A 25,836-nucleotide genomic window follows, 5' to 3' on the forward strand; every position below is an offset into this window, starting at 1 on the left:
CTTTGTCAAAATCAATAACAGTATGCCTTAAAAAAATATCTGAACTTCCTTGAGGCTTGCAAATGCAGTGTAACCTTCTGCATCTCCTTGGGGTACGGTGAAGGCACAGCCAACCTAGGTCTCTTAAAGCAAAGGCACTTCGCTTCCTGTGAGTACAGACCATTTTCTTTTGACCTAGTTCTGCCAAAGCATTCGGTGGAGGAGTGGAAGCAGGACCGAATTTGAACCAAGCAGCACCTTTAAGTCTTTGCTTAATGTGTAGTCTTGTATGCTTCTATCCTGCTCTGAGAAACCCTCCTGAGTACTAGCAAGGAACTGGCATAGAGTCCATCTATTTGGAGAGTAGAGTTATCTCTGCAGTCTTAAAGGAAATTAAACAGGTGGGCACAGAATGGAAAACATTAGGTGTTTTTTTTCTTGAGCCTGATACAAACTATTGTATTACCAACTTCTCAGTCATTTTAGCTTATGGCTGAGCAAAGATAACCCAAACCCTTTTAGTGAGAAACAGAATCTGGGGGGAAAAACTAGAGTAATTTTAGAAGTCAAGATTAGTGTCCATTGCCCTTTCTCTTCCCTGCATGGTTCCGTGTAAAACCTATCCCAACACTCTACCACCCTCCCAATATTCTTAGCCCTTGCCCTCTCTCCCCTCATTCACCACTGATGTACTAACTAGCTTAACAAAGGTCTCAACAGGAATAGGGCCCTAACGTGGCATATCCTACTGGCCAGTCCATCTGTGATATTCCCAACACTTGTCCTTCCTTCTCTTCCTGTTACTACCTTATTACCACTATTAATGTCTCTCTTTTCCCCTTCTCTGAATCACTTCTGCCTAGAACGATCATTTTTGGGGTTCACACTGGACCAAAACATCAGGAACACATATACAAGGGAGTACCCAGAGCTAGCTTTTGGGGCCCAGGTTATTTAATATATCTTTAGAATCAAATAATCCAAGGGGGAGGTCAGTAGACCTGAGAAACATTAAGTTTGCAGGCAAAGTATTTTAAGAATAAAAAATGTAAGCATAGGAAATACCTCCCTCCCTGCTTTCAGAGTGTGAGACTATAATGGCACCGAATGTTGACAGACTCCAGGGGAATAAAATTAAGCAGCCACGACCAAAGGAAAACAACCATATCTCTCCTTTCCTGTGTGCCAAAGCTGCAGGTTGAGAAACAGCCACTCAATCTGACCAACTATGGAAAAGTGATGATTGGAACATGTTCATTGTAGGATAAGAGAGAATTAATACAGAAAATTAGTAGGAGGTGGAGATGGAGTGGGGTGAGGGTTGCAAATTTTTATAAAATGCTTCTCAAACAAGGAAGCAGGCAAATAGGTTTGACTAAATAAACACTTTTTCAAATGTACTGCAATATTTGGCAGATCATACATTCAGAAATAAAATGATCAAGTATAAATTCATTCCTTGGCAAATTAGAGGCAAGGGTTGATCCCTCCAAAATCACAGGTGAGATGTCTAGTTAGCAGCCCATAGCAACCTGGAATTTTAAAAACTCACAGAATAAGATGTCCTTATGACAGTATACCTGGACCTAGTTATACATAGATCAATCTCATTCCTCAAGGGTTTTTTTCTTCAATTTGTGAAAATGAACATTGCCCACTCCAGGTTTTGCCCTATAATGTAATCTTCCAGGACACAATATTTTAGTAAATCCTAGCACCGTTTTTGTATATTTCTATGCCAGTGACAGCAAATTATACCAATACCTGAGTGCCATAACTTATTTACATATATTTATACTGTAATGTTATAGCTGTATAACAGGCAAACAAACAATAAATGTTACCATTATCAAGGAACTACAGGAGAAACTCAAAAAATTAGAATATCGTCCAAAAGTTCATTTATTTCAGTAATTCAAATTAAAAGGTGAAACTAATATATGAGATAGACTCATTACATGCAAAGCAAGATAGTTCAAGCCATGATTTGTAATAATTGTGATGATTATGGCTTACAGCTCACGAAAACCCCAAATCCACAATCTCAGAAAATTAGAATATTGTGAAAAGGTTCAATATTCTAGGCTCAAAGTGTCCCACTCTAATCAGCTAATTAAGCCATAACACCTGCAAAGGGTTCCTGAGCCTTTAAATGGTCTCTCAGTCAGGTTCAGTAGGAATCACAATCATGGGATAGACTGCTGACCTGACAGTTGTGCAGAAAGCCATCATTGATACCCTCCATAAGGAGGGAAAGCCTCAAAAGGTAATTGCAAATGAAGTTGGATGTTTCCAAAGTGCTGTATCAAAGCATATTAAAAGAAAGTTATGTGGAAGGGAAAAGGGTGGAAGAAAAAGGTGCACAAGCGGCAGGGATGACCGCAGCCTGAAGAGAATTGTCAGGAAAAGGCCATTCAAAAGTGTTGGGGACTTTCACAAGGAGTGGACTGAGGCTGGAATCAATGCATCAAGAGCCACCACACACAGACAGATCCTGGACATGGACTTCAAATGTCGTATTTCTCTTGTCAAGCCGCTCCTGAACAACAAATAACATCAGAAGCGTCTTACCTGGGCTAAAGAAAAACAGAACTGGTCTGTTGCTCAGTGGTCCAAAGTCCTCTTTTCTGATGAGAGCAACTTCTGCATCTCATTTGGAAACCAAGGACCCAGAGTCTGGAGGAAGAATGGAGAGACACACACTGCAAGATGCTTGAAGTCCAGTGTGAAGTTTCCACAGTCTGTGTTGATTTAGGGAGCCATGTCATCTGCTGGTGTTGGTCCACTGTGCTTCATTAAGTCCAGGGTCAACGCAGCCGTCTACCAGGAGATTTGGGAGCACTTCATGCTTCCTTCTGCAGACGAGCTTTATGGGGATGCTGACTTCATTTTCCAGCAGGACTTGGCACCTGCCCACACTGCCAAAAGCACCAAAACCTGGTTCAATGACCATGGGATTACTGTGCTTGATTGGCCAGCAAACTCGCCTGACCTGGACCTCACAGAGAATCTATGGGGTATTGCCAAGAGAAAGATGAGAGACATGAGACCGAACAATACAGAAGAGCTGAAAGCCGCTATTGAAGCATCCTGGTCTTCCATAACACCTCAGCAGTGCCACAGGCTGATAGCTTCCATGCCAAGCCGCATTGAGGCAGTAATTGCTACAAAAGGGGCCCAAACCAAGTACTGAGTACATGCATGCTTATACTTTTCAGAGGTCCGATATTGTTCTATGTACAATCTTTGTTTTATTGATTGCATGTAATATTCTAATTTTCTGAGATTGTGGATTTGGGGTTTTCATGAGCTGTAAACCATAATCATCTCAATTATGACAAATCACGGCTTGAACTATCTTGCTTTGCATGTAATGAGTCTATCTCATGTATTAGGTTCACCTTTTAAGTTGCATTACTGAAATAAATGAACTTTTGCACGATATTCTAATTTTTCGAGTTTCACCTGTACCAGGGAGAAAAATAACACCCCCCTTCAACACTGACAGGGAAAGTTACTATATATAAACAGAGAGCAAACCCCACTCCCTTCTAGCACTGAAGAGATTACCTACTCCAACATCTCCAAGCATACAACCAAGATTCCAGAGCACCAAGGGCCCCACAAAAATGGTTGCAGCCATAAATGCTATGCATATGTTAAAACATGTATGTTAGTTGAAGTAACTATTTGAAAGTATTATAACTTTAGTTTGCTTATAAGTTGTTTAATGAATATGAGGCCTGCATCTATGTCTAATAACTGAAAAAAAAATGTCTTTTTTCCCTTTACAAGGAGAAAAGTAACACAAGTGAATAAAAAATATGGAGGGGGCGATGTTTGTTCAATGCGTCCAGGATTTAGCCGAATTCAAAGGGTATGCAACATGATAATGAGCTAAATTTAGAAGTTTAGTGCAGTTCTGCCTTGAAAAAGAGGATGTGCAGAACGACAACAACGCTGAATTTCCCTCCCCTCACAGGGACCACTAGAAGCTGGAGCTCAAAATCTTTAGAGGATGTGGGTTCTCTTTACATAACGGTTCTTAAACAAGCCATCAAACAAGCAACGTCTCCCACCTACCTCATAATCGGGCCTCAAGTTCTTTTTCAGTAGCGCTGGACAATGTTTGTTTATTGCTAACCATTTGTTATTTGTTACTTCACCAGCAAAAGAGATGGTATCTGTCCTCTGCTAACCACAGTGCAACTCCCTGGTGAAGTTGTTTTTCTTTGTTGTAATCAGAGATAAGGCTGAAGTCAAGCATCTGCGTGCGAATGTACATGCACAGGATTTGGCCTACGTCACTCTTGCACACCTATCTTAGGCACATTACCTGATGTTCTGATGGATTTTGGTTTCCTCGAGGTTATATTTAATAAGAGAGAATTACTGATGCTCAGAACATCTCAAGACAGGCAGCACACATCTGGTAAGTCAAAGAGGCTAACACAATCTGAGATAGGTAAAGTAAAGACTATTTTATCCTCATGAGCTTTTTTTAACTCAAGAGAAATCTGAATAGAAGTGGTGTTTTGTTTTATCTAATATTTACAAAGCATTATATTGATGTATGATAAATTGTCACTTGAGGAGACTTAATCCTATGCAGCAAAAACTCTGCATCAGCCTTTCACAAATGATTTAGGATTATTTTTTCCAGGTTCTTCAGGCGAGCTACACATTCTGACAGTGATCATCAGTTTGAAAAAGGAGGAGGTTCATATGAGTAGGTATCTTCCAAGAGCTTTTTGTCTCTGAACACCTGGCAATATTATATGAATATTGTTGATATATATGAATATAAAACTGGGAAGTGTTAGGGTTTGCTTAACAATGCACTTCAAGGATAGAAAACAAACTTTTATTATGTTTATTAAAATTATATAGATATTTTAATAAATATCTTTGCAATATAATAGCCAACTGGGTGATTTTTGGGTCAGTCACTCTCTCTCAGCCAACCCACCTCACAGGGTTGTTGTAAGAAAAATAGGAGGAGGAAGTTGTGTCGGATATGTTTGCCATCTTGAGTGTTTATAAAAGAAATAATAAAGGTGGGATATAAATAAATAATAGAGACATATTGATTATTTTGTAAATACTTCATTTTTATAATTTTCTTTAAAAGTGGATTCTGTATTTAGTATTTTAGTATTTATTTGATTTGTCAGTCGCTTGCAAGATACAGGTATAAGAATAAATATAGTTTTGAATACATGAGATAGATACTTATAAGAAAAATTAAAAAAAACAATAGGACAGGGACGTTGGAGCACTTATGCACGCCCCCTACAGGCCTCTTAGGAAGGGGGTAAGATCAATAGTAGACAGTCTAAGGTTAAAGTTTTTGGGGTTTGGGGAAGAAACCACAGAGTCAGGTAGAGTATTCCAAACATTGACCACTCTGTTGCTGAAGTCGTATTTTCTGCAGTCAAGTTTGGTGCGGTTAACCTTGAGTTTGTATCTATTGTTTGCTCTTGTGTTGTTATGGTTGAAGCTGAAGTATTCATTTGCAGGTAGGACATTACAATGTATGATTTTATATACTATATTTAGATCAGACCGGAGGCGGTATAGTTCCAGGCTTTCTAGGTCTAGAGTTTCAAGTCTGGTGGCATAAGGTATTCTGCAATGAGTAGAGGAGCGGAGAACTCTTCTTGTGAAATATTTCTGGACTTTTTCAATTGTATTTTTGGAATTTTTCAATTGTCTGTCACAATTAATAATTTTATACTGCAAAAACTGCTTAATCCTGAAGTTTTTTTTTATCATCTAATTGGCACTTCTTTGATTTATCATTGTAGCCAAATAGTTATTTTTGTTTTTGTTTTCTCTCTCTCTAAAGGACATATTGTCAGTTTGCTACAGTGGATGATCATTACTGACTAAAAGCAGCACAAATATTCCCTGCACCCAGCTATACCATCTGATTCTCCAATTTAGAAAGTACTATTCCTGCAGGATTTCCTATCTTTGTGCAAACATGGAAGCCCAACAGAACAAGCTTGAATTCTTCTATAAGCTGGGCTATAGCAAGAAGGAGGTGTGCGAAGTGCTGGAGAAATTAGGTCAAGAGGCTTCGGAGAATGATTTGCTGCAAGAATTGATTCTCATGGGGAAAAGACCTCCAGAGAGTGGGACCCAATATTTTCAGTCCAATCTTGCTGCTCGAGGAGTACCGGGGGTCCTTCCCCTTCCATTTCCCCAGGGCTCTACTGAGGAACCAAGTGAGGTGTCTGATGATTTGAGGCCTATTGTAATCGATGGGAGCAACGTTGCAATGAGGCAAGCATCTTTCCATTTTCTTGTCACAAGGGCTTCTATTTGCTCTGCAGTCCTAGAATGTTATAGGTCAAGATTTAAAATATACTGAATGCAACTGTGGGGTCTTTTCAGGAAGGCATAATATTAACGTTATGATTGTGTTGCATTTGAACATTTATGACATGAAGTTCTTCTCTAACGTATTTGAGCTATGACAGCATGAAGATGAGCCTCATTCAAATAGGGAACCCAGGAAGGACATTTCCTGTGTGAATTGATCTTATCTAAATTATAGCTGAGGAGATTAAATAACCACACATGCAAACAAGCTCTCTTTTCAAAATCTACTTATGGACATTTCCTAAACTGACAGGCATCCTATCTAAGGGAGATTTGCACCCAAGGCCAATTAAAGTGCTGTTCCCTGTTTTATTACAAAATCCAAGAGAAAATAAAAGCCCTTTCATAACAACAGATTTCACTGGGTTTTTTGGGTTTTTTTGTAGACTTTCTGATGACAAAAAACAAAGTGTGGTAAGTGGTTCAGGAAAGAGGCTGCAGAGTCTCTGATCTTAGGTTTAAATTGAGGGTGGAGAAAGAACAAAAAATTGCATACATGTACACATCACTGATTTCAGAATCAGGTGCCCTCCAGCTGTACTGAATTGCAAGCTCTGGCACTAACAATTTTTGTTAAGTTTTCTTACCATGGTACATTGAAGGAAGAGTTTCACAAAACTGGAATCTTCAAAGGTGAAACTTCCATCTATCTGCTACATTAGTTCCTGGATTGTGTAGGCAGTATGCCAGGCTCCTTTCTCAGATAGGCATGACAGTTTTGTGTGTTCTTAGTGTACCTTCGAGCAAACTTGGCAACTTTAAGATCCGTGGATCTCCAACTCCCAGAATTTCCCAGCCAGCTACTGTATGCTGGAGTTGAAATCCACACAACTTAAAAGTTAACAACACTGCTAGATTAACTTTTTTTTGTTTATAACATTATTGGCTTTTAATTTTTCTGTTTGCTTTTATGATTTTTTTAAAAAAATTGTACATTGCCTTGAGTTGTTTTGCAATTATGCAGCTTTTATGAATTGTTGTAGTAATAACAACTGGCACCTGCTAGACTACGTGTCTTATAATCCCCAACAGGCAAGACCCCATCTGCTGAGAATGATGTGAGTGGTAATCCAGCACATCTAATGGCCTCAGAATGAGTAATGCTGTTAACCTAATCAAGACTGTTCCGAACTAAGCAGGCTCATAAGCCTGCAAACAGGACTAGCCGTTCCTCAAGCAGGCTCGTAATCCTGCACTTTTGATTGGTCCGTTGACAGCGAGTCGCGATTGGTCATTTGGGACTGATTTGATTGGCTAGTTAACAGGCTGCCGCGATTGGACGCTCCAAGCGCGGCAAACTTAAACCATTGGACGCTTTGACAGCAGCCAGCTCTATAAAAGGAGCTGCTGTTGTTATTCCTTTCGCTCTGTTTTCCTGAAGTCACTAATAAAGGGTTGGAGGCACTATTCGATGTCTCGTCTCTGTTATCGCGCCTACCCTCCGAGATAGAACAAAGACATTGCTTAAAAGTTGGAGTAAGTGACTCCTGACTCACCTCTTTAACCAGCATAGGTGACCATACAAATAAGTTGCTCTTCCTTCAGAGTGGAGTCCACAGTTTCTCAGGAAAATGCAGTAACCTGTGTGTGAGAGTCAACAAGAATTTTACAATTTGTCTGAAATAACCCAGAACAAGCAACCCCTGGAGGGGATATTAATACAATAGAAAATAGAATAGAATAGAATAGAATAGAATAGAAAATAGAATAGAAAATAGAATAGAGAATAGAGAATAGAGAATAGAATAGAATAGAATAGAATAGAATAGAATAGAATAGAATAGAATAGAATAGAATAGAATAGAATAGAATTATTTATTTGCCAGGTGTGATTGGACACACAAGGAATTTGTCTTGGTGCATATTGTTGTGATTCGCCAGCAGCAGGTGCAGATGGCAGAGATCTCTGACAGTGAGGACGAAAAGGGAACCAATCAGGGAGTCTGGCGAGGACTTGGACGAGGGTCCTGCATCTGATGCAGGGATGGGGCCAGGACTAATGGAGTGGGGTAGTGCCTTTGGAGCTTTTGGAGCCCGGAAGCAGTGAAGTAGGGGACCCTGGGGAACCTGTGCCCAGTGCACATGTGCACAGAACTGCTAGAAGGTGAGGGCAGCTGAAGCAGCAAGGGCGACTCAGGATTAAGGCTGGAAGGTGATTACCCCTCCCATAAGGGATAAAAACCAGCCCTCGGGGATGTGCTCTTTGCAGGAATCAAAGAAGTTCTTTAGATTCTGAGTCCTCATTGAAGCCTGTGAACTCCGGTTTGTTTTTGAAACTTCTGTTGGTTGATATTTATCAGTAATTAGACTTCTGTTCTTGGCAGCCTTTTACAACCTTGAAAGGGCTTGTTTTTATCTTGGACAATTAGGTTTAAATGACTCTTGGCTGGGAATGCAAAGAATTCCCAGCGCCGTATTAAAAAAGATTTGCTTTTATACACAGTTTGTGTTTGTTTAATTTGAACAAGGCTTGGGTCAAAACATATATGCTCTCAGTATACATAAAAAGAAAAAATACATTTGTCAAGAATCATAAGGTACAACACTTAATGATAGTCATAGGATACAAATAAGCAATCAAATCATACTAGGAAACAATCAATATAAATTGTAAGGATACAAGTTACAGTCATACAATCATAAGTGGGAGAAGATGGGTAATAGGAAGGATGAGAAGTTTAATAGTAGTAGTAATGCAGATTTAGTAAATAGTTTGACAGTGTTGAGGGAATTATTTATTTAGCAGAGTGATGGCATTCGGGGGAAAACTGTTCTTGTGTTTAGTTGTTCTGGTGTGCAGTGCTCTATAGCGTCATTTTGAGGTTAGGAGTTGAAACAGTTTATGTCAGGATATGAGGGGTCTGTAAATATCAAACAGAATGTATCTAACAGGGCACTTACAACAATGCTAATGTAAATAAGCTCTTATGTTTAGGAATGAAAAAGCTTTGTGAATTTGCTTAATGAATGTGCAAAAACCCAGTTGGTAAAACTAAAGGAAATGTAAACCACTTTGTTCAATACCAGCCTTCTCTAGCCAGTTATGGTTAGCTTACTACTCAAATAATGACTATACTGCTCTATATTGGCAAGTTGTCTTAAGATAATGAGCTTGTCTTCCTAAGCAAATAGCAGACATCTAGTTACTTTGCATACCAAAATCGACATAAAGTCTCAGTACAATTAAATCCAAGAAAGATACCAACGCTTTCTGATAACCTGACAATGGATTTAATCCATCACAAATCTATGTGCATCTCCCCTTGGTCCATGTCATAGGAACTGGAGTTCCAGCTGGCTGCAGAAAAGATCTTTTTCTAGACTGGAAAGATGTACATGCAAATAGGTAAACAACAGGAAATTGCTGCACAATTGGGGGGAAAATATGTATAATATATGATGTTCAGCTAGGTGGCAGCAGCTAAACAGGGTTCAATTTAGTTTCTGTTTGGAAGCCCTAGCCCTAAAAACACCTCAGAAGCCAGCAATGGCAAATGACTTTCATATTTTTGCCAAGAAAACTACACTAAAATGTCCTTTAAGTTATCACTAATCAAACTTGACTTGAAGTGAATTTTACTCTATAAAATATAATAGAAGCAGTAACTAATCAGAATATTCAATGTAGAGTCATCATTAGCTTACTCTAGGATTTTTGAACAGATACTTTTACAACATAGAAGAAATTAAATAGCTTTACTATGTAATTGTGCGATACTGCTAAAATTATTGCCTACTTGGTTAGATTCCATGAAGACAAGAAAAACTCCAAGAAAAAAAAATCCCACATTTCTTTTTGTTACAAGTTCACAATCTGTGTTTTGCTCAATTTTTTTTGTTTTATATGAAACTACCTGGAGTCCAGGGAGTAGATCAGTGGTGGGAATCAAATAATTTAACAACCTGTCTGGGTGTGCGTGGCTGGGTGGTCATGTGACTGGGTGGGTGTGGCCAACTGGATTGGTCTCACCCTTAGGAAATTTCTTCTTAGTCCAACTCACAATAAAATAGCACAATAAAATAGCACCGTTCCAATATTTAGAAAAGAATAGAATAACAGAGTTGGAAAGGGCCCTGGAGGTCTTCTAGTCCAACCCCCTACTTAGACAGGAAACCCTACACCATTTCAGACAAATGGTTATTGAATCTCTTCTTAAAAACTTCCAGTGTTGGAGCATTTATAACTTCTGGAGGAAAGTTGTTCCACTGATTAATTGTTCTGTCAGGAAATTTGAGGAGCTCCTACAAAAATGAGGGAGTCAATCTATTTTCCAAAGCACCAAAAGGCACAACAAGAAGCAATGGATGGAAACTAACCAAAGAGAGAAGCAACCTAGGACGAAGGAGAAATTTCCTAAGGGTGAGACCTATCAACTAATGGACTAGCTTGTCTTCAGAAGTTGTGGGTGCTCCATCACTAGAGGCTTTCAAGAAGAGTGAGGGAAGTACACCCCAAAAGAACAGTGCCAGGAACCACTAAAACAATGCAGAAAACTTAAAACAGCCATTCCCCCTTTTTTAAAAAAAGTCAGCCCCAAAGTAAATGCAGCAGCTGAGAGCAGCTGCTCATGCTAATTGAAAGCCTGGGCATGCTGCCAAAAGCCATTAACCCTTCCAACTCTATTATTCTATGTTCTCTATGTTCTAAATTGAGTGCTTCACAGCAGAAGCAATACAGCTGGCTGGACCACACGTGCATTAAATTCACAGCCTGTATGATCAAGCTGCATCATTGTCCCCTCCTGTATCTTTTCCCCCAGGAAGAAACAGTAGCCAACACTGCAGCAGCTATAAAAGGTCTTGGGGAACTCCAAGGAGTATCAGCTGATCACAGAAGTGTTACTTAATACTCTTTATAATGAAAATGTTTGTAATCTTCTCCTTCTTCCTGGAGGGAAGAGGTTAATCCCATCCCTAGACGGGTGATTGATGGATTTCCCTTCCCTAATCCTGTCAGTTTCTGTTGTTTATTGACTTGATTCAGTTGTATTGGCTGCATTCCAGCTGCAACTGTTAAGTGGTTCTTGGAGCTATTAACTGAAGGAGAGAGAGAGAGAAAAACCTCCCAAGCACTTCATTTTTAACTGGTGTTATTTATTTTATATCTGTATTGTAATTTTTATTTCTTTCTGGTTCCCTCTAGTGTCCAGCATGCAAATTCCCATTGTGTTTTCTTTTTAAAAAAGAAAGGAATCCACGAATATGGGGAAAATCCCATTAATTATATGCAATTAATTTAAACATAATTTTAAGTCAATTGTATGAGATTCTGTTCTTATGGGATTCTAGGTGTTGCCATAGCATAGCATTCAAAATCCAGCATTTTGAAATAATCATGTCTCTGATAGAATCTAATTAATTAAAAACTGGGTAGAAACTCTACTTCATGCAGAATACACAATTATCTTATGTATTCAAGGAGAGAAGCAACCTAGAATGAAGGAGAAATGTCCTGACAGAACAATTAATCAGTGGAACAACTTGCCTCCAGAAGTTGTGGGTGCTCTAACACTGGAAGTTTTCAAGAAGAGATTGGACAACTGTCTGTCTGAAGTGGTGTTGGGTTTCCGCCTAAGCAGGGGGTTGGACTAGAAGACCTCCAAGGTCCCTTCCAACTCATTTATTCTGTTCTGTTCTATTCCCTGTTACATTTCAAGTGAACATCTTCAATCTGAAAGAAATTTTACTGCTAACAGTTTGATTTTAGGCAAAATTCAAACCACCCAGGTGTCACCTTTTTAATAAGATGATACCTGGGCTGTTAAAACACTCCACTCTTTTTATAGAAGTCTGCCAGACATCTAAGAACTTCACTGGAATTTTTCAAATCAGATCTAGTCCTGACTATTAGACATCTTATTATAATTGCATTGCTAGATTAATATATTTCCTATTTTTCTGGGGAGGGCGGAGCTGGTGTCGCGACGATATGGCATGCGATCCCGGAGGTCTGAGATCGCTGCCGATATCTTTGCTCCTGGACGGTCCAAGTGGATCTAAACCATCCCGAAGAGATGGTGAATGTAAAGAGCGCATCCTGTCGATCCCAGGGATATCACAAAGTCCCTGGTAGATCCAGGAGAAGCTCTTTTTGCCAGCGGCAAAGAGGCAGCCATTAAAGCTGCTGAAGTTGGGACAGCTCCGAAACGAAAGAGAATGGAAAGAGAAAGTGTGCCAGTTTGGTGAGAACTTTTTCTTTATTTTAAGACTTGAAAGGACACCCTAAGGGAAAGAAAGAATCTGTAAAAGTTTTGACAGAAGTGATTAAGCGGCGATTTTAAACAGGAATGTCAAAGTAATACTTTTATTTTTTTTCTCATTGCTGGATTTTCTACACATGATCTTATATTTTGAAACTGGACTGGTTTTTGTTCTCTTCTTTTTATCTATTCTTTTCTCCTTTTTGACTTTATAATATTCTAAGCCAGAGACTCCCTTTTAGTTATTTTTTTTAAAATATCTTTTTCTTTTTTTAAAAAATTAATTCTTATTATATTTTGCTTGGAAAAGGAGGGGGAAAGTGAAAGCTAAAGAAACTTTGTAACACTGCCAACTAGAGGCTTGGAAATATTCTATTTCTTTTTTGACCAGACAAAGCTGAGAAAGAACTGAGACTTTTTTTCAAGGACATTGCCTGTTTGATAAGATAGAGGGGAAGAGCATGGGAGAGTATTATTGCAGGTGCTCTTCTGGGTTTCTATCAACAGCTGGAGTCTGGTGTTGAAGTTTAGGAAGAGAAAAGGTGATAAGTCTCCGGAGAAGAGAGTTATAACAAGAGCCTTGGATAATTAAAGTGCAGTGTGCTCTTTTTATTCTTTCTAAGCTGTGCTACCCCTCCTCATCAGTTTACTTTTTTTTTGTAATAACTATTTGGATTTTTAGCTCTTTGGAACTTGTTTTTTTTTTTTTTCCTTGTCTTTGGAAGTTAAATTTCTATGCCTGCTTTTTATTTTAAAGGAAAAGCTTTAGTATTAATGTTTCCCTTCCTTTTCTTTTTAAGGGAGTAGCCTTTTTTCTCTCTCTCCCTTCCTGGTATGTTTGTCTTTCCATCCACCTTCCATATTGGTTTTTGTTTGGTTTATTTTTATGCATCCTTTTATATCTGAGACCTGAAGAATTGAGACCTGTTGAAGAACCTGAAGAATTTTTCTTTTCTTTTTTTAGCCTTTTTCTTCACTTTTTCGCCTTTTTTAGGATTTTACAACTTTCTCTTTTTTGTGTGTGTTTATGGTGTGTTTATGGTCTTTTTCTTCATTTTTGAATTTTTACTGCCATCTAACTAACCGATTGGATTAAGGTTACAAGAACCTGAAGAACCTGAAGAAATTTTTTCTTCTTTTTTATTATTATTACTATTTGGCTTCTTTTTTCCTACTATTTTTATTTGGAACTGCAATTGGTTATTCCACAATTGGATTAAGGTTTAGAAGAACCTGAAGATTTTGAATTGCTCAAAATGAGTAGGAAATTAACAGCTCCTGGTTCTTCAACTTCTACTTCCTCTCCACCATCTGGAGGACAACGTTCAATACAGACAATGTTAAGGCAAGAAAAAGAACAAGAAAAATTGACCCTGCAGATGATTATGCAAGGAATTCAAAATATACAAACAAGATCAGAGAATATTGAAAAGAGAATAGAAACATTGAACAAAGAACAAGGAAAACCGATGAAAAAGTGGAGAACATCCAATAAATGATGATGAAGTATGATGAGAGACTCCAAAAAATTGAAGAAGAAGATAAACAAAGAGACAAGAAGATTGGAGACACTGATAACAGATTCACTGTGGTTGAACAAGATAAAAGTGGTATGCTGAGATGGGAGATGGACAGATCAGAATTTTATCTTAGATTCCAAAACATAGAGGAAGAAAAAGGACAAAATCTAGCTGAGATAATGATAGAAATATTGGCTGAAGCTTTGGAAATAACTGAAGAGAAGATGATGGATGGAATAGATGAGGTCTATCGAGTCTTCACAAGATACGCAATGAGAAATAGCCTACCAAGAGAAGTTCACATCAGATTTACAAAGAAAGTCATTAAAACGCAAATATTGCAAGTGGCAAGAGAGAAAACATTGAAATACAAAGATAAGGAGATTGTGGTCTTGAAACAAGTACCCAGAAGAGTGAGAGAGATGAGAAGAGAATAACGATTCTTGACCAAATTGCTACTTTAAAAAGAGGTGAATTATAGATGGCTGATTACAGAAGTTTTAATGTTCACATGGCAAGAACAGAGATATAGAATTGACTCAATTGAGAAAGATGAATCATTTTACACAAATTTTTTCAGAGGGGAGGAAGAGGCAGAAAAAGAAATTTCATTTTAATTGAATTCCAAGAGGACTCCCAAACAACGACTGAAAAAGAAGAAGGTGCAGTAGGTGGAAAGGAGGAAGCCAAAGAACAACGTGAACCAAGATCCACGAGAGCTGTCAAACCTAACTACAAAATATAACCATGGAAAAGAAAAAATTGATTACAATTAATATAAATGGACTTAACTCAGCCATTAAAAGAAGGAAAAACCTTTCATAAATTAGAGAAATTAAAATTTGATATAATCTGCCTACAAGAAGTACATATTAAAAACAATATGAACAATTGTTGATACAGCCAAAATTAGGGAAAATATTTACTTCCTTGACACAATGTAAGAAAAGAGGAGTGGTTTTATATATTAAAGAGACCATCCCAGCAAAATTGATTTATACTGATGACGACGGAAGAATATTAATGGTGGAAATAATGGACAATAATACGAAAACACTCCTGATTGCAATTTATGCCCCGAATGACAATCAAGAAGAATTCTATAAAAAATTACATATGAAAATAATTGAACTGGACTATGTTAATATAGTTATGATGGGAGATTTTAATGGAATTGTAGACAAGAAACTGGACTATACAGCACAAAAAACAATAAAACAAAATAGAAAGACTCTCCCTAAATCTTTTTTTTAAATGGTAGATGAAATAAACTTAAAAGATACATGGAGAGAAAGAAATGCTAAATATATTTCCTATTTTTCTCCTGGTCCTGCATCCAGATAGATTTCTAAATCAGTAGAATGTGAACTAATATCTAACTTTGGATCCTTCTTCCCAAAAGGTTCATAACAAAAAGATGTGGGAGATAGACAAAGATAACAGTCTTCTCCCTTTGACTTGTTTTTAAAAGATAGATCTACAAAATGGTGTTATGGGCAGGAACATTCAGATATGTTAGTATATCAGATATAGTTTGCCTTTTCGGGAACTGATGGTCTCTCCATCAAAATCAAAACTGAAATTACACAATAGTTAACAGATAACAGACAATCAGAGTTGGAAGGAACCTTGTAAGTCATCTAGTCGAACCCCCTGCTCAAGTGGGAGACCCTACACCATTTCTGACAAATGGCAGTCCAATCTCTTCTTGAAAGTCTCAAGTGATGACGCTCCCACAACTTCCAATGCCAATGGTTGATTGTTCTCACTGTCAGAAAGTTTCTCCTTATTTCCAAGTTAAATCTCTCCTTGTTCAGTTTCCATCCATTATTCCTTGTCTGGCCTACAGGTGCTTTAGAATATAGCTTGACCCCTTCCTCTCTGTGGCAGCCCCTCAAATATTGGAAGACTGCTATCATGTCTCCCCTGGTTCTTTGGGGAAGAAACTCTGTGGTTTCTTCCCCAAACCCCAAAAACTTTAACCTTAGACTGTCTACTATTGACCTCACCCATTTCCTAAGAGGCCTGTAGGGGGCATGCATAAGTGCACCAATCGTGCCTACCATCCCTGTCCTATTGTTTGTTTGTTTTTCTTATAAGTATCTATCTCATGTATTTAAAACTATATTTATTCTTATACCTGTATCTTGTAAGCGATTGACAAATCAAATCAAATGTAAAATGTAAAAAATGGTCCTTCTCTTCACTAGACTAGCCATGCCCAGTTCCTGTAACCATTCTTCATATGTTTTAGTAACCGTTCTTCATATGTTTTAGTCTCTAGTCCCCTAATCATCCTGGTTGCTCTTCTCTAAATACTTCTAGACAAATTTTGAGCTAGGAAATGGTTTTCAGTATAGAATGAAATTCTACAAATCCATTTTTAATGGAAAAAAGCCATTCCCACTTGCCAGAAATGTTAGCTGCCAGACACAAGAAGTCATTTAAATCCAGCATATGATATACGGCAGAAGCCATTAAAAAGTACTGTAACTTGGTAACATTCAAAAATAATCGCTTTTCCTTTTTTCCAGTCATGGAAACAAAGAAGTATTTTCATGCTTAGGAATTCAGTTGGTGGTAGACTGGTTCAAACAAAGAGGTCACCAATACATCAAAGTTTTCGTTCCATCTTGGAGAAAGGGACAGTCTCGATTTGATACCCCTGTTACAGGTATGAACAGATCCAACAGGTTTTCAATATGAAGTATTAGTTCCCAGTTATATGTTAAATGATTCATACTGCAGTCAATGAGATTAAACATTTATCAGAACACTGCTTCTGTGGAAGTACAAAAGCGTAAGGCAGAAAACACAATCAGAACCACTCCCAATCCGTTTTGCTATAACTACTGGTTTTCAAATATTTAAACAACCTTTAAGTTCTTTTTATTTTTGTCCAAGAAACAGCTAGCTTGGTTATTTGTTTATTTTACCAATAACCAGAGCTTCAAAAAACTAGCAAGAGTATGCTTTTTCCTTTCCACCAGTAGCAGTAATACCTAGAATTCAGACTATCAGAGACTCTGACGTCAGTCGATTAGCTGACAACTTATGCTCATAAGTTAGAGACAGATTTAACAACTCTTATTTATAAGATACATTTTATTTTGAAGCCCAAAATAACAGTGTACTTCAAAGTATAGGCAGTTCTTGACCTACAACAGTTCATTCAATGGCTGTTCAAAGTTACGGCACTGAAAAAAATGACTTGTGACTGTTTTTCAAACTTATGATCATCACAGCTTTCCCATGGTCACGTGATCAAAATTCAGACACTTGGAAATTAACTCGTATTTATGAAAGTTGCAGTGTCCCGGGGTCATGGGATCACATTTTGCAACCTTCAGACAAGCAAAGTCAGTGAGGAAGCCAGATTCACGTAACAACCATGTGACTAACTTAACAACTGCAGGGATTCACCTAACAACTGTAGCAGGAAAGGTCGTAAAATGGGGCATACTTCATTTAACAACTGTCTTGCTTAGCAATAGAAATTTTGGACTCAATTGTAGTCATCAGTCGAGGACTACCTGTATCAGACAATGTATCTAGAATATGCTATAAATATTACATTGTAGAGGAAGTATAGTACAATGTTCCTTATTGTAAGCTCTATTAGTATTTGTCTGTTTATAGTACAATTTTACATAATTTTCTCAAGAGATTGTTCTACCAGGCAGTATTTCACTTACTACCTCATTAAAGTGCTTGTTTGTGGACAAGTTACCTTTTAATTTCCATATTCATGACCCTCAGCTATATCTGCACTTCGGTACAAAGAAGTGGCAGACAACTTAATGTATAAGCTGCTCAGGTCCCAGATGTGAGACCTGAATCAGTTGTTCAGTTATCCTAGATTCCAAGCCAATTTTGAGCATGTAACGGATAGTTTATTGAGTCAGTTTATAAAATAAACATAACAAGCAATGTTTAAACAGGGAATGTGTGATCCTTCAAGTGTTGCTGAACTTCTAGCATCTCTCAGCATTGGCCAGGTTAGCTAGAATTTCTATTCAGGATCATTTGGGAGACCACAATGAACCAGACAGTTCATATTCTAATTAAATGGGAAGCGTTCAGATTTATTTCAAATTAAATGGGCACCAAAATGGTGTTTTATAAATACATGAGCTTGACCAATCAGCAGGGGGTTGGACAAGAAGACCTGCAAGGTACCCTGCCAACTCTATTATTCTGTATTCTGAATGAAAAACACTGCAAGCTGTTTTTGTTTCCTTGTGCAAGGCTGATATTTTGAAACCCATCTTCCACTTCTGCATGCAACTCTTCTCTGTATGTGTGTGCGTGTGTGGTAGTATTTGTTCATTTCCTGCCCCGTTTTTACTTTTAGATCCACATATCCTTGAAAGCTTGGCCAAGCAAGCAATTCTCATCTACACACCATCCCGCAAAATAAAGGGCAAAAGAATGATGTGCTATGATGATCGCTACATTGTTAAATTGGCCTATGAGCAAGACGGGGTCATTGTTTCCAACGACAACTTTCGAGATCTGCAGAATGAAAACCCTGAGTGGAAATGGTTCATTGAGCAGCGACTGCTCATGTATTCTTTCGTCAATGACAAGTAAGAGCCTGGTATATGTGCAAACAAGGTTTCATCAAGATCTAGCTCATGGGTATCAAACTCAAGGTTCATGGGCCAGATCCAGCCCATGGGGTTCTTAGATCTGGCCTGCAGGAGGGTTGCAGGAGGCCATTGCAGCTGGAAACAGAGCTCAGGAGCCCGTTTTCACTGGCAGAACACTCAGGCCGCCACAGGCACCCCCGCCATGAGTGATATCGAGGTGGCCATGCCCACCCTGGCCACACCCACTCCAGCCCTCCAAGGTCAAACACAACCTTGATGCGGCCCTCAATGAAATCGAGTTTGACACCCCTGATCTAAGGTTACAAAGTGCAGATTTCAAGGAGCAAGATTTAAAGTTTAAAATTTGCAAGCAGGAGCATGTCAATCAATCAATCAATATTTTTTCACTCATAGAGCAGCAGATGAAGAACAAAATCACAATTAATTAGAACAAAAAATGAAAAACATAATCACTGTAAAATATCCAAAAAGTATTAAGAGTAAATATTACGATGTACTGTACAAACTTTAAAACAATACGTGGATATGGTCAAGGAAATAAAATCAGATTGATCTAAAAATAAAAACTTAAAACAAATCAGAACAACTTGGATATTTAGGTATGGAAATAATTCCTGTCAAGGACTTAACGTCAAGAGGGCAATGCATAATATTGTATTCCATCATTTCAATTATTCTTCTACTGCATGGACAGTTTCTGTTTAAAGGGGGATCATCCTTCAGATCTTCCTTAAATAATTTTGGGAGGGCAATTAATCTAGTTAAAGAGAAAGCTCTTCTGAATTTTGGGATTATTATGTAGCTAAGATATCTAGCCGATTGCAGAAGATGTACAGATTAGCTCAAGAAGGTATTACTGGATAGAACTGGAAAGTCTGCTTGCAACTTTAAATAAATGGTCCACTGTTTGAGATCAGCTAGCACAGACATGTCCAACCTTTTGGCTTGACCAGGCTACATTGAGCGAAGAGGAGTTGTCTTGGGCCATTTATAAAATATATAATATAGTCAATGTGTATAAATAAAAATACATTTTTAAATATTTTTAATTGCAATCTTATGGAGACACATTATTTTGCTGGATTCAACACAGGGCATGAATAAGAGGAAAGAAGAAACTTTTAGATTTTTATTTGCTACCCTGAATCAATATTAATACAATTTGCAAAATTGATAGAGACTGTGGCTATAATAAATATTTAGTCAAATTTTTGTTTCCTTTTTCACCCAGCTGGGACATATTTTTCTGCTGTACATGTGTTCTGTACTCATTTTTACCCACATAGCAGCCTTATAAAGTGAGTTAGGTTAAGAAAACTGGCCTTCTCACTTAAAATCACACTGGGAACACAAAGATTAAATAGAAGCTTGAATTGACTTTCCCCTATGCTAAACAATACTTTAATCAGTGTATTATATTATCAGTACTGTATTGGTTTTCAGAGGTGTTTCTAACTTGCCTGCTGAGGTAGAAATGCAAAAATGGGCAACCAGCAAACTAGGCAGATATTAGCTCACATTTATTCTGATAGTGGTCATTAACTAGGTTTAATAAATAATCTATATCTATAGTTTCAAAGGGCTTACCTAATGCAGATTTGCTGTTTCCAATATTTTAATTTATGATAGCTTTAAGTAAAGATAGAGGTTCCCCTCGCACATATGTGCTAGTCGTTCTTGACTCTAGGGGGTGGTACTCATCTCTGTTACAAAGCCGAAGAGCCAGCGCTGTCCGAAGACGTCTCCGTGGTCATGTGGCCGGCATGACTAAACACCAAAGACGCAGGGAACGCTGTTACCTTCCCACCAAAGTGGACCCTATTTTTCTACTTGCATTTTTACATGTTTTCAAACTGCTAGGTTGGTGAAGCTAGGAGAAGTAATGGGAGCTCACTCCGTTACATGTTGCTAGGGATTCGAACCGCCGAACTGCCAACCTTTCTGATTGACAAGCTTAGCATCTTAGCCACTGAGCAACTTTTATGATGGCTTTAGGAATATATAACTATCCAAAACTTGTTTGAGAGTTCTCATGTATGTTTGCAGGTGTTTTTTTCTATGAGGAGATTGGTTTGAATATTTAAAGATATAAAGATATGTTGTGAACTTCAGCATGTATCAGAAAATCATGAGAATGTTGATTCGGTAATTTCTGTTATTATTTATTTTTAGATTCATGCCACCTGATGATCCTTTGGGCAGATACGGACCTTCTCTGAACAATTTTCTAAGCAAAAAGCCTCTTTTCCCTGAATCAAAATGGCAGCTCTGTCCTTATGGTAAGTTTTGTTCAATGCTCAGTCCATTTGTTTGCAAGATTTACCATGAAAGTGGTTACAGAAAGAATAAGACTAAAACACTGGCTTTTCTCAATAATAGTTAATGATAATTTGTACATTATTTGCATATTCAGATATTTACATCTGGAACCCACACATCTTTCAAAAGAGCAAGTACCCACCTTATCTGACATTACAGACACAGAAAAACCCAAATGTTCCAGATTTCAGTTTGGCCAAACCAAACCATAACCCATCCAGAACGGTTTGGCTAAACAATGTTTTCTGCAGGAAACAAAAAACATTTTTCATTTTATGCACACCTCTAGAAATTCCCAGGAAGTCTCCAAGTGAACCTCTCAAGAAAATCTTAAAATTATCCCCGGTTTCATTTTTTCTTCTATGTAGTAAACGTCACCATATGGAGGTAGGAATTTGGTTATAGAAATTATTAGGCAAGGCATTTTTATGTGCTTCATGCAAATGCAAGGATATAAGGAATATTATGGTAGTAGAATTTCAGACTTCAGTGCATTGCACTCCCTTTTGCACAGTGAAAATTAATAAAACAGTGCAAAAATATATATCCCTGCCCCACTCTGTATACATTCTTTCATCTATCATCTCTGTATTGTTCCAATTTTAGTATATGTGCTGCCTATCATCAATTAAAATCTTATATAAGAGAAACTTGCTATTACAGCACTAACAGGAATAGACGGCGTGTTTTGCTTCCTCAGTGGCAAAATTATATTCTCCAGACATTCAGAAATTTATCTTCCCCAAAACTGTATGAAATGTTCTCAATATTATCTCAGTATTTGTATAAAATCAAAGTGCTGTAATCCTTGATGTGTGACCCACAATTGGGGCCAGAATTTCCCATTGTTAAACAAGGCAGTTGTTAAGTGAGTTGCACCCAATTTTATGACCTTTTTGGCCACAGTTGTTAAGCAAATCACTGCATTTATTATGTAAATCCAGCTTCCCCCATTGCTTTTGCTTACTGGAAGACAGATGGAAAGGTCGCGGGTGGTAATCAGGTGAACCAGGAATTCTGCCACTGTGGTAACTAAACTATAAGCCAGTTTTCAAGCACCTGAAATCTGATCATGTGACCACAGGCATGTTGTGATGGCTGTGAGAGGGCTTTTTCCAGTCCAGCTGTAACTTCAAATGATCACTAAACAAATGGTTGTAAGTCAAGGACTACCTGTCTACGAAAGATTATTTTTACAAAAATTAAAAAGTATAAGATGCTCCAATCTGCTTCCATGCCCACTGATACCAGCCAATGATCTAGTCATTTTACTTTCCACAGGCAAAAAATGCACCTATGGCATCAAATGCAAATTTTATCACCCAGAAAGACTGAACTGGGACTATCTCTCTGTAGCTGATGAACTCCGGGTCAAAGCAAAAACCTACTCATCCAGTCAGAAGACTGAAGAAGAGAAGAAGGGAACAAACCCCACGAAGAGTGGACATCCATCATCTCTATATACTCATAAAAGTGCTATTAACAGGAGCAGCACAGCATTCAGCTCAGAAGTAGTTCACACTAGTATCCCACAACAGATAGGAGAGTACCAGGTGGATTCAGCTAACAATTGGATAAACATGTATCAGGACAGCCATCAGGTCCCATTAACTTTATTACAACATGGTCAAACTGCTTATGCAGCAACGGTATCTGAACAATTCACAGCATCTTCTCTAACTGCCAGGACTTATTCTGGAAATACACTTGGAGGATCTGTAAAATATGAAGCCTTAGTAGGTGAGCCTCCTAGGGGCCATTACCTCAGGTACAGCCAGGGTCCACTTTTGTCTCATCATAACCGGTGCCTGGACTGTCCATGTTTAGAAATGTGTAACATCCAGGGATGTTGTAGAAAACAGGCATCAGCAATACAAGCCTTACAAGCACCTTCCTTTTTAGCAAGACAGAACTCAAAGGCCCAGCCCAATGAAGAACGGGATTCTATAGATTCTTCAGCTGAGGTATTTTTATATAGCCAGTATGGGGAGATGGGTCACATTGGACATTTGCAAGCCAGACCTTATGACCAATTATTTTTGTTAAATTCCAACTCACTCACAAGGCACAGTTGTCCTTCTGGTGTGGAGTCTCAGCAGAATTTGGCTCAAACTCCATTTTCTCAAGAGCAAGCAAATGTCCAGCAACCCCTAAGGTTCCCATATTTTCAGGAAAACCAAGCCTTAATGTCATCCAACACAGACATAATGAGAAATTTTATACCATTAGCTAGGAAGTATGGGAATCTGCATAGTAGGTTCCCTAATAGGAAACCGTGGTAAAGGTTTTCTCATGTCTTCTTTACACAAGGTACATTCAACTTCAGTAAATCAACTGGTAAGAACACACACACACACACACACACGCACAAAATTTATGTTTTTCTGGTTTCAAACATCTATGTCCTATTTTGCCATCCTCAAAAATATCCTAAGTTTCAATCCGTTAAGCCAATTTATATTCTTATTTGGATCCTTCCTATATGCACTTCCCATAAACATCCTCTTAGATGGCTTTAGCTTCATATGTTTCTACCGTATTTAAACATTCCCCAACAATTTATTCTTTTATCAAACCACGAGCAAGGTGGTTTTTTTTCTCCAATCTGTTTGGTAAGGTTTCTGTTTAACAAAGGTATTCTAGGCTTAAGTCAAACTCTAGTGGCTATTTAGATATGACCATGTACAGTAAGTTTAGTTTGTTATTTACTGGACTATCCTATGTGTAGTTTTCTTGGCAACAATACAACAAAAATATGAGTTATTTTCAATTGCCTTTTTCCAGGATGTTTTTCTAACAGATCTGAGATTTCCTGGTGGTTTCCCATCCAGGGCTGTCATTGCTGAGTCCTTAAGAGAGCAGCCAAGTTCAGTAAGGACTGCCAGCTGCTCTGACATGCTAGTCTTGTAGTAGAAAGGCAAAGGTACAAATGACAACAGTGTTCTCCCAGTCACCAAAGGATATATTTTCAGTCATTATGACAAGTTGGACTCCCAAGTATTAGGCTTATGAATACAGACATTTATACCTCCTTTTCTTAATAGCCAACAGAGAAAAATAAGCCTTCAGATGGCCTATATGTTCAAGTCTATGCCTCCTCCACTTTTTGGCTGGTGTATTAATTGAAACTCATCCTGGACAAATACTACTTCCCTCAGACTGGCTTAGTTTGTTATTTACTAGACTATCCTTGAATATGGTATTTTCAGAAATTGCAGCTGAACTAGTACAGGGAGATACCTGGATTGTTATCCAAAAACCTCCGTTTTGATATATTTCAATAATGTTTTTAAAAAAACCTTCACAGGTTTCTATGATGTTTTTAAGATTAGTTCACAGTGCTGAGGCAAATATAAACAGCTAGGAACAACGGTGATACTATATTCTCCCACAACATCTTTTTACTTGATAACATTTTTTTTTTGAAAGCACCAGTTAACTTTTCCTTATATTGCTGAAGCTGTGGATGGAATATAATGTATGTTAATGGCTTATTCTGCAACTGCTTCCCAATTTACCTATTGTCTGCTTGTGGGAGAATTGCACAAATTATATTGATATATTATTTTTGAATTCAAAATAAGTATGGAAGCTACCATGAGGACCTATTAGTGGAAAAGTGAAGGACAGCTCTTTTAAATAAAAATAATTGACACAATTACATCTAGTGTATCTCTTTTGTCAAATAAACCAAGTTATGATATATAAGGGAATGCTAATGTATTGGTGGGGTGGTGTTTAGATTGCTAGTCAAGGGGCAAGGTACATCAAAGAGGAAAATATTATAGTAGATCCTTTCTTTTCATGCCATATTTCTTCCCCCTGCTGTTAGAAAAAGGTGTACTACCCTACACCCAAGTTCTAGATCCTGTATCTTACAGGTGGTTTTTGGCTTATGACTTAATGGAGCCTGATCGTTACTAACAGAAACTTACCCACTATTGGAAAGTGACACCAACTGCATAAATAATAGAAAAATGCAAAGTATCATTGGCTGAGTCCATGAGCTCTTATATTCCCTATAACAAAAGTGCTCATTTTGAAATTTCATTCTATAATTCTCTATATTTGTCATTATCCCAGGCAGTGCTGATTCTTATAAGGATTTACTAACCAAAGGAAGTGATTCATTTATAACTTCCATACAAGTAACCCTTGGCTTACCATCACAATTGGGACCAGAACTTCCACAATAAGTTGGTGCAGTTGTAAAGTCGGTTATCATGGGACCAAACCCAATTTTATTGCAGTCATTAAGCGAATTACATGGTTGACAAGCAAACCTTGCAGTTTTAATTTAAGAAAATTTAGTTTGCTAGTGAGAAACTGGTTGAGAAAGTAACAAATTGTGATTATGTAACTGCAGGATGCTGCAACTGGTCGCAAGTGAGCAGATTGCCAAGACCATGAATTGTAATCATGTGACCACAGAAGTGTTATGATGATCGTAAGTGCAAGGACAGGTTGTAAAATGCTTTTTCCGATGATTCAACAACTTTGAATCATTGTTAAATGAATGGTTGTAAGTTGAGAACTACCTATATTAATATATAAAAGATAAAAATAAGCATTAAAGATTGTGCCAGAATGCTTACTAAAGTTACATCTTAGTAACTGTAAATATAAGATACCAAACAGATTATTTTCTTAAAAAGTATCTGTGGTAACATTTGAACAAGGGTTAATTTTGCAATTATGCTCTGGATTTTAGACCTAAAAAAGAGCCTTCAGGGTCTGAATTTGAAATCAGAATCATCATGTATTGACTGACATGCACTGACCAATTATTTAAGGAATATCTACAGCAAACCATGTTAT

At 37.8% G+C, this 25,836-nt stretch overlaps 1 protein-coding gene across 1 annotated transcript; it reads left to right on the forward strand.

Annotated features, from left to right (window-relative positions):
* The first annotated feature begins 5,827 nt into the window (after positions 1-5,827).
* Positions 5,828-24,655, forward strand: ZC3H12D (zinc finger CCCH-type containing 12D). Its single transcript, XM_026666237.2, has 5 exons — positions 5,828-6,267; positions 16,621-16,760; positions 18,441-18,675; positions 20,872-20,978; positions 22,300-24,655. Exons 1-5 carry the CDS (start codon positions 5,966-5,968, stop codon positions 23,298-23,300), a joined length of 1,785 nt encoding a protein of 594 aa, XP_026522022.2. The 5' UTR covers positions 5,828-5,965; the 3' UTR covers positions 23,301-24,655.
* Positions 24,656-25,836: the final 1,181 nt, after the last annotated feature.

The sequence above is a fragment of the Notechis scutatus genome, chromosome 1 (genome assembly GCF_049901735.1).
Source record: "Notechis scutatus isolate UNSWTSFEM ecotype Mainland chromosome 1, rNotScu1.2, whole genome shotgun sequence".
NCBI classification, from domain to species: Eukaryota; Metazoa; Chordata; class Lepidosauria; order Squamata; family Elapidae; genus Notechis; species Notechis scutatus.